This window comes from Heloderma suspectum, chromosome 14, assembly GCF_057233095.1.
Source record: "Heloderma suspectum isolate Gila_16-S chromosome 14, 16-S_ref, whole genome shotgun sequence".
NCBI lineage: Eukaryota > Metazoa > Chordata > Lepidosauria > Squamata > Helodermatidae > Heloderma > Heloderma suspectum.
In genome coordinates this window covers 4021338-4030743 of record NC_139471.1, presented here as the reverse complement: position 1 = coordinate 4030743, position 9406 = coordinate 4021338, and the positions used below count along the sequence as shown (strand labels likewise).

The following is a 9406-nucleotide window of genomic DNA, read 5'->3' as shown; positions in this document are numbered from 1 at the left end:
ACGCGCGCCCGCAACCAGCCAGCCAGCCAACCGTCGAGGAGGGAGGACGCCTCGCGCCCCCGCCGGCGACGCGACGCGTCACGTCGCCGCCCCGCCTCCTCCTCCTCCTCCTCCTCCTCCTCCTCCGGCTGCTCCTCTTGGGTGGCCGAGGAAGCGTCTGACCCGCGGCGGCCGGGGGGAGGGGGGGCGCGCGCTGAGGGAGGGAGTCACGTGGGCAGGCGGACAAGATGGCGGCCGGCGGGCGGTGCGTGAGGTAATGGGGCGGCGCGCGCGCGCGCTTGCGGGCTGGCTGAGGGGAGAAGGGGCTGCCGAGGAGGGGGCTCGGCCTTGCGGCGCCTGGAAGCCGGGCAGGCTGGCTTCCCCTGGGGGCAGCTACGGGGCCGCTCTCCCCTCCCGCGCGGCGCCCTCCCGATGCGCCTCGTTGTATGACTGCTGTCGTATCCCGCCGCCCTTCCTCTAGCCCAAGGCGGCTTCCGCGGCCGCCTCCTCTCCGTCTTATCCTCACAACAGCCCTGTGAGGCGGGCCGAGACTCAGGGACTGGCCCAAAGGCACCCGGGGAGCTTCGCAGCTGAGGGGAGTTTAGGGCTCTTTCATTATTTATATTTATCATTAAATTTGTATTCCGCCTTTTTTCCACTTGCAAGAAGCCCGAAGTGGCTCACATGGCCCTCCTCCTCCTCCTCCTCCTCCTCCTCCCCTGTTTGTCCTCACAACGACCCTGTGAGGTAGGGTAGGCTGAGAGTCAGGGACTGGCCCAAAGTCATGCAGGGAGTTTCATGGCTGAGTGGGAACTAGAACCCAGATCTCCCCAGTCCAATGCTCTAACCACTACACAGGCTGTCAGCCAAGATGATGGGACTTGTAGTCCAAGGCGTCTTCAGGGCACCAGGCGGAGGGAATAGAGAGAGATCAGTATTCAGAGGCGTGAAGTTGATGCTGTCGTTTAGTTGGCGTGGGTACACGTATAGTAATGTTATTACATGCAGTTATACAAACACACACTGGTTTGCGAAATGTATGTAGGAGGAAAACCTGGCTAATGGGGGTATGTGTGTGTAGATGAAGTGTGTGTATGTAAATATAATGCATGTGTAAATTACACACACTATAAAATTTGAGCTCACATACACATAAACGTATCTAGGTATGCACACTTATACAAATGCACAGTGGTGTGCAAAATACATATATAGGGAAGGGAGGATGCTGGAAGTATGGATGGTATCCAATGTTAGTCTAACTTAATTCCCATTGGTTTTAGTGGGTCTGCTCTAAGTAGGGCTAACATTAGATACATCCCTCTATGATATATACATATGTAGAGTTTGTGTGTATAATGACCACACATGCACATACATGTATAAACATGCATATCTGCAAGCATAGACACGCACCTTTGCCAGCTGAGGATAACATTTCATGCCTTGTGGTTATTTGTTACCTGTACAGCACCATCAATGTTCATGGTGCTTTACAGAGGACAAGAGGCAGGTCCCTGCTCTGAAAAGCTTATAGTCTAAAATTCAGCAGAGGGGAAACAACAGAGGAAATAAAATGTAGTTGTTTCTCTTATGCGTAGTTAGGCTAATTATCAGCTGAGTTATGTAGGGCAGCCTCCCCCAACCTCCAGATGTATTGGACTACAGTACCCAGCATTCCCCAGCCAGCATGGGCAATAGCTGTGGCATGTGGTATCGCAGGAACAAAGGAAGTTGCTTTATACCAAGTCAGACTCTACGTGCATGTAGCATAGATTAATTTGCATTGAACTTGGGGTGTTTTGCATGCAAAGCCGCTATGGTTTTACCAATATAGGGAGCTGCCTCATACTGAGCCAGCCCATTGGTTCATCTCCCTTGGTATTGTCTACACTGAGTGATGGCAGCTTTTGGGGTTTTTCCCAGCTCTACCCCAGAAATACTGGGGATTGAACTTGGGGCCTTCTGCATGCAAAGCCAATATTCTCCCACTGCCCTATGGGCTTTCCCTGGGAAGGAATTAAATGGATCCTCAGTTGCAGTGTCATGTATGTATCTTGTGTACATACGTATATGCATATACAGATTCACACACGTGTTACATCCTGCCTAGTCAGAAGTATTGTGGTATCGACTGTGTATGTGTGCTGTGCACACATTACATGTATCTTTCATTTGTGCATGCATTACTATGTGTGTACACACATATACATATGCACAACATTCAGAAACCAGTAGGAGAAGATTCCCGTCTCCTAGAACACACTGCTGCTGACCTGAAAATTGTCATTCTCCAAGAGAGGTGTTTCAAAGGGAAATTCCTGTGTGAAACTGCTGAATCTGAACTAATAACAGTGCTGTTCATTTGCGTCTGAGTAGAGACAATGTTTCCTATCCCACTACAAGTGTTAATTTACTTGGCCACAGTGAGACGGTTGTGTTATCGTCAGTTACTGCTGTTGTGACTGTGTTTCATCTGCATGCATTTAAGCTCTAATTGAATTGTCACAGACTGGTAATTGAACATACTGATGTGTATTTGTCATATCTGATACATCTGAACATACTGATAACATCTGCCAACTGAGGATAACACTTTTGCATCTGATGAAGTGGATTCTAATTCACAAAAGCTTATGCCAATGCCATAATAACTTTGCTAATCTTTAAGGTGCAGCAAAGCTCTCTGTTGTTTCAGCTGATTGTATTATTTCAGTAGTATAATCTGAGTTCAGATTTTTAACTTTGCAACCCAGTTAGGTCAGGAGGTAAAGTATGACCAGTGTTGAGGACCACAGACTCAAGATTTTAACTGAAAGAAAACAATCTGTTTATTGAGACACAAACCATGGTATAAAACTCTGGGTGGGTTCCCCCTCCACAACCCAGAGTTCTGAGTTTGGACATTGCATCAAAATAGAATCATAGAATAGTAGGGTTGGAAGGAGCCTACAAGACCATCGAGTCCAACCCCCTGCTCAATGCAGGAATCCAAGTCAGAGCATCCCTGACAGATGGCTGTTCAGCCTCGTCTTGAATGCCTCCAGTGTGGGAGAGCCCACCACCTCCCTAGGGAATTGGTTCCATTGTCGTATTGCTCTAACAGTCATTCCTGATGTTCAGCTGGAATCTGGCTTCCTGTCACTTGAGCCCATGATTCCGTGTCCTGCACTCTGGGATGATCGAGAAGAGATCCTGGCCTTCCTCTCTGTGACAACCTTTCAAGTACTTGAAGAGCGCAATTATATCTCCCCTCAGTCTTCTCAAGGCTAAACATGCCCAGTTCTTTCAGTCTCTCTTCATAGGGCTTTGTTTCCATTCCCCGGATCATCTTTGATGCCCTCCTCTGAACCCTCTCCAGCTTGTCTGCATCCTTCTTAAAGTGTGGTGCCCAGAACTGGACACAGTACTCCAGATGAGGCCTAACCAGTGCTGAGTACAGAGGAACTAGTACTTCCTGGGATTTGGAAGCTATGCTTCTATTAATGCAGCCCCAAATGGCATTTGCCTTTTTTGCAGCCACATCACATTGTTGGCTCATCTTCAGCTTGTGATTGACAACAATTCCAAGATCCTTCTCGCTTGTAGTGTTGTTGAGCCCCGTATCCCCCATCTTGTAACTGTGCATTTGGTTTCTTTTTCCTAGGTGCAAAACTTGGCATTTATCCCTATTCAGTGTCATTCTGTTGTTTTCTGCCCAGCGCTCCAGTCTATCCAGATGACTTTGAATTTTATTTCTGTCTTCCAAAGTATTAGCTCTCCTGCCCAATTTTGTGTCATCTGCAAATTTGATCAGCATTCTCTGCACCTCCTCCAAGTCATTAATAAAAATGTTGAAGAGCACTGGGCCCAGGACTGAGCCCTGCGGTACCCCACTCATTACCTCTCCCCAGTTGGAGAAGGTCCCATTGATAAGCACTCTTTGAGTCCGATTCTGTAGCCAACTGTGGATCCACCGGATCGTTGTTTCATCTAGCCCACTTTGAGCTAGTTTGCTCATCAGGATATCCTGGGGCACTTTGTCGAAAGCTTTGCTGAAGTCGAGGTATATTATGTCTACAGCATTCCCACGGTCCACAAGGGAGGTTACTTGATCAAAAATTGAGATCAGATTCGTCTGGCAGGATGTGTTCTTGACGAATCCATGTTGGCTTCGAGTAATCACGGCATTGTTGTCAAGGTGCTTACAGATGGATTGCTTTATCATCTGCTCCAGAATTTTCCCAGGGATTGATGTCAGACTGACTTGTCTGTAGTTCTCAGGTTCCTCCTTTTTACCGTTTTTGAAGATAGGGACAACATTAGCCCTCCTCCAGTCATCTGGCACTTCACCCGTCCTCCATGATTTCTCAAAGAGAATAGACAGCGGTTCTGAGAGTTCTTCTGCCAGTTCCTTTATTACTCTAGGGTGCAGTTCATCTGGCCCTGGAGACTTGAACTCATTCAAAGTAATTAGGTGTTCCTTGACCATATGCCTATCGATCTCAAGCTGCAATCCTGCCCCTTCAGCCTGTACTTCGCCTTTGCCAGGGGGGTCATAGACCCTCTTTTGGGAGAAGACTGAGCCAAAGTAGGAATTGAGCACCTCTGCCTTTTCTTTGTCATCTGTTATCGTTTTGCCATCCTTATTTAATAGCTGAACAACCATTTCTTTCCTCTGTCTTTTACTATGCAGGTAGCTGAAGAAAGCCTTTTTGTTGCTTTTAGCATCCCTTGCTAACCTCAGCTCGTTCTCAGCTTTAGCCTTCCTGACGCCATCCCTGCAATGCTGTGCTACCTGCCTGTACTCTTCCTTTGTTGCTTGGCCTTCTCTCCACTTCCTGTATGTGTCCTTTTTTGTTTTCAGGTCATCTCTAAGCTTTTTGTGAAGCCACATTGGCTTCTTCTGTTCCACCTTTTTTTCTTGTTGGAATTGTTTGTAATTGTGCCTTGAAAATTTCCTTTTTTAAAAGCTCCCACCCATCTTGGACTCCTTTTCTCGCTAGCATCGCTTGCCATGGGACCTAACTGATCTGAGTTTATTAAAATGAGCTTTCCTAAAATCCAGGGTATGCGTTTGACTACACTCGGCTTTTGCTTCCCTTAGAACCAAGAACTGAAGTGCAACATGGTCGCTTTCCCCCAGAGTTCCTGTAACTGCTACTTTATCCACTAAGTCATCTCTGTTGGTTAGGATCAAGTCAAGGATAGCCGATCTGCTAGTTCCTTCCTCTACTTTCTGTAGGAGGAAGTTATCCGCCACGCAAGTCAGGAATTTCCTGAAGGGGCCGTGTTTTGCAGAACTTGTCTCCCAACAAATATCGGGGAAATTTAAGTCCCCCATTACTACTACATCATGTTTCCTTAAAACATTGGCTATTTGCTTTTCAAAAGTTTCATCCTCGTCTTCTCCTTGATTGGGTGGCCGGTAGTAGACTCCGACCACCAGGCTCCTTTTATTCTTTGCTCCATTTATTTTGATCCAGATGCTCTCGATGGGGCCACCAAGCTCATCCTCCTGTATTTCTGTGCAGAGATGTGTATTTTTCACATACAGTGCAACCCCACCTCCCTTTCTGTTCCTCCTGTTCTTTTTGAACAAGTTATATCCTTCCATTGCTGTATTCCAGTCATGAGAGTCATCCCACCACATCTCAGTTATACCTATCAAGTCATAATTTCCCTCTTGTATTAAGAGTTCCAAGTTCGTTCTGGAATAACTTGGGAACGGGGCAATCCTGGGTTGTTCATGAAAGCTGATGCAAAGCAGAAGTGCTGAGCGGGTGGAAGGCAGCATGCTTCCTTGGTCCTGCATGGCCCCAACTAACTATGGGTTGTTTAGTTGTTACGTGCAAACCATGCCTTTGACTTTAAACCAAACTTGGACTGGAAAGCCCATCAAATACCGGACACTTTCAAAGACAGGACTGTCCTCTGTTAAGTAAGACACCTGGCCAGTGTTAATCCCTGCCCTGGGGCAAGTGAGTACCAGTCCTCCTCCTCCTCCTTAAGGTGCCATCTCCTATCCGAGGTTAGCTATCATTACAGCTATTTTTGTTTTTGATACCGCTGCTGTAAACAGTTGTATAGGAGTACAGCGGAACCATTCCCTCAGATTCTTTAACCATGATGTTCATCTTCTTCCTATCGATCTTTTTCTTTCCATTTTCCCTTGTGTAATGAGTTGGAGTATGGCATATTTTTTGCCTCTGATCATATGGCCAAGGTATTGTAATGTTCTTCTTTTGATGGTCTTTACCAATTCTGTTTGTTTGCTTACTCTGCATATTATGTTCTCACGTGTTACTTGATCAGTCCACGGTATTTTCAGCATGTGTCGGTATATCCACATTTCGAAGGATTTGATTTTCCTCAGATTGTTCTTTTTAAGTGTACCAGTCCACACGCTCCATTTGCCCTCCATGGAGGTGGCAAGGGCCTTCCCAGAGTGCTAAGTCTATTAAAAGGTTTCATGCTTTGGAAGGAGCACTGACAAAAATGTACTGACAAAAATAATCTGTTGGCTTTTTTCCCCCCAACGACACAAAATAAATTATTTTTGTTCTTAGGAGCAGCAGAGAGCTATGGACCATTGTGAAGGGCAAATCAGCTTTGAGAGAACCAGTAAGTAGAAGATGGCTTTTGCAGGGTCCTTTTGGGGATGTTTTTCTAGGATTTCTGCCCACATACTAGTGAGTTCTGTTTTGTTCTGTAGCCTCTTATTATCCCTCGGGCATTCACACGGTGAGCTTTTGTCTTTGTTGCTCTTTTCTCTTGCTTTGTTTGTTCGTTCTTAAGATTTAAAAAATTAAAAACGAGAGGCTGGCATACTGCAAAGTGAAAGGCACTCCACCGCCATCTTTATTTGGGTGCCAAAGAAGGGTTTGTGTTTTGGAGCTCAGACCCCGCCTCTGGCTTATCTTCAAGTTCTTGGGCAAATTATTATTTTTTTTTTTAGAAAAGTTTGCATGACACAGTGAGCTCTCGTCCCAAAAATGTGGGGGTCCCTTTCTATATACTAGAAGCTAAACTGTATTATATTCCACTGTTGCTGCTGTCTTGCTTTGTATATCATTGTGGAAATAAACACATTATTATTACATTTTACAGCATAGAGAGAACTCTGCATTCACTATTCCTTTGTTCTGTTCTAGGCCCAGCTTGCAGAAGAGCTGAATAAACACTGCCAGAGGCTGCTCGAAGGGCTTTCTTACTACAAGCCCCCCAGGTACAGGCACTGGCTAAGGGAAGTTGGGTATCCTAAAGTAGTATCCAGCGGTGTCCCAGCACCAGCAATAATGGTGCGGTGCTAGCACGGACCAACACTTGCCCGATGTTACTAGCACAACAGGGGAAAGTGGCACGTTCCTCATGGCTGTGCACAAAATACTGAAAATATATCAAGAATTTGTTCCAAGTATTCAGACTATTTGGGTGATATTTCCAATGGTTAATTGCTAAGACTCCTGTGCCGCACCCATAATGTAGTTGATACAGGTTGGGTGACCTCTTTCAGCCTCAGGGCTGAATTCAGTTTTGGAGAAGCTCTCAGGCCGGATTGCAATGGTAGGTGGGGCCCAGGGCAAACGGAGTGGGACCAGTGGCAAAAGGACAGCACCAAAATACCAGCATATTTTAGTTTAAAACTTTACTGCCAGTCACTAAGCATGAAGAGGGATTGCATCCATTTGGAATGGAAAAAAACTCTGGAAAAGCCAGGAAACCACCAAACAATCTGTGGTTGGGAGAAGGGGTGTGGCCAGGGGAATCCCAGAGGGCTGGATTGGGACCCCAGGAGGGCTGGATTTGACCCGCAGCTCTGAGGTTCCCCTCCCCTGACATAAGTCCTTAAATATAGATGCCTCAATTTCATGCCTGTTTTGCTTCAAACAAAATACATTTTTGTAATTTTCAGGTATTGAAAACAATTACTTTCCTTTTTCATCCATAGTGCAAGTTCAGCAGAGGAAGTAAAAGCTGATAAAAATGTGGCTGCGCCACTGAAAGAGCTGGGTCTGAGAGTCAGCAAGTTTTTGGTAAGTATTGGTCTCAGGCTGCTTTGCTCTGTTTCACCCTGCTAAGCATCCCTCTGGACAAAAGAGCTTGGGAGGTGTGCCACAGTTGAAAGGAAAACTAGTTGTCTTCACTGTCTTACTCACTGCTTGAGTGGGATGTGGGATTGCTGAAATTTCATCAGATGACTATGCATGACTTGCTAATACAATATTTCTTAAAAACCGTGAAGCATTGAGTGTTAGATGGGGACAGACTTAATTTGTTGCACCCCCCCCCCCAACGGTGCAGAACCTCAGACCCAGCAGCTAAATCTGGCCTGCTTTGGCACAAAATCCAGATCTCTGGTGTTCCCCATTGGCCACACCCTCTTCCCCTGGCCCCCAACCACTTCCCCCCAACCACTGATCATTCGGCTTTCGTGCAGTTTCTCCCCCATTCTGAAAGGTTGAAATGCCTCTCCTAAGCCTTAAATATGCTTAATGTTAAATATGTTTAATGTTTAAATATGTTAAAATATGCTGCTAGTTTTGGAATTTTGGCCCCACCCCTCTTGCCTTCAGCCTCACCCTCCATTGGAATGTGGCACCCAAGAGCTTTTCCACAATGGGATTTGGCCTTCAGGATAAAAAACACTCCAGCATTTGTCCAAAGGAGAAGGATAGTTGATGGTTGTCAGCCCTTTTGATGTAAGCTAGCTGAATGTATGTGTTACTCCAGGGTTTGGATGAAGAGCAAAGTGTGCAGCTGTTACAGTGTTACCTTCAAGAGGATTATAGAGGGACCAGAGACTCCTTGAAGGTTGGTAATTGACAATTTAGGGAGCAAACCTATTGAGATAGGCGGCCGCCAAAGCAGGGCAGGAGAAGCACGGAGGGGATTGTTCCCTCGGCGCTCCTCCTGCCCTGCATTTTTGGCTAGACAGCCGATTGCGGCTGTCTAGCTGCCGGAGCACAGAGTGGGGAAGGAGGCTGCTGTACATTGTACATGCAGTTCCACCCTCCCCACCCTGGAATGCCCCCAGCCACACCCCTTTTTGGCCGCCACACTCCTCTTGCGAGCGCAGAGGTTGGGGCCGTTCTGTGCTGCCTCCGAGGCAGCGCAGAAGTGGGGGGAGGCGGATTGTCTGAGGTCGGTTCCCGGAAAACGACATATCCTATGGCTGTCTGGATGCTGTCTAGCAGCCATAGGACTGCTCCCTTAATGTTTCTCTTCTCCAGTAGCTCTGTTGACATGGAATCAAATTTTATAGAGATATTGTGTGTTTGCTTCAGCAGCATCCAGAATTTTAATCAGCCATTATTTGACCGAAGGAGAAGCACATCTTTTTCAGGGTCAGGTCCGCACTTAGCAGCTGGTCATAAATTTGTTATACAAAGTTTCTGAATTGTGTGGAATATTTTCCTCAAATGTGAATTGACATTGTTTGAGTCAA

General features: G+C 46.5%; 1 protein-coding gene across 2 annotated transcripts in view; it reads left to right on the top strand.

Annotated features, from left to right (window-relative positions):
* The first annotated feature begins 132 nt into the window (after positions 1-132).
* NUP188 (nucleoporin 188) overlaps positions 133-9406 on the top strand; it is a 55061-nt gene continuing 45787 nt past the window's right edge. For both annotated transcript variants that reach the window (XM_084820670.1, XM_084820669.1), the window contains exons 1-5: positions 133-253; positions 6528-6582; positions 7113-7186; positions 7910-7994; positions 8692-8772. In XM_084820670.1, coding sequence (XP_084676796.1) covers positions 228-253; positions 6528-6582; positions 7113-7186; positions 7910-7994; positions 8692-8772 — 321 coding nt within the window. In that variant the 5' untranslated portion in view covers positions 133-227. The remainder of the gene's footprint in view (positions 254-6527; positions 6583-7112; positions 7187-7909; positions 7995-8691; positions 8773-9406) is intronic.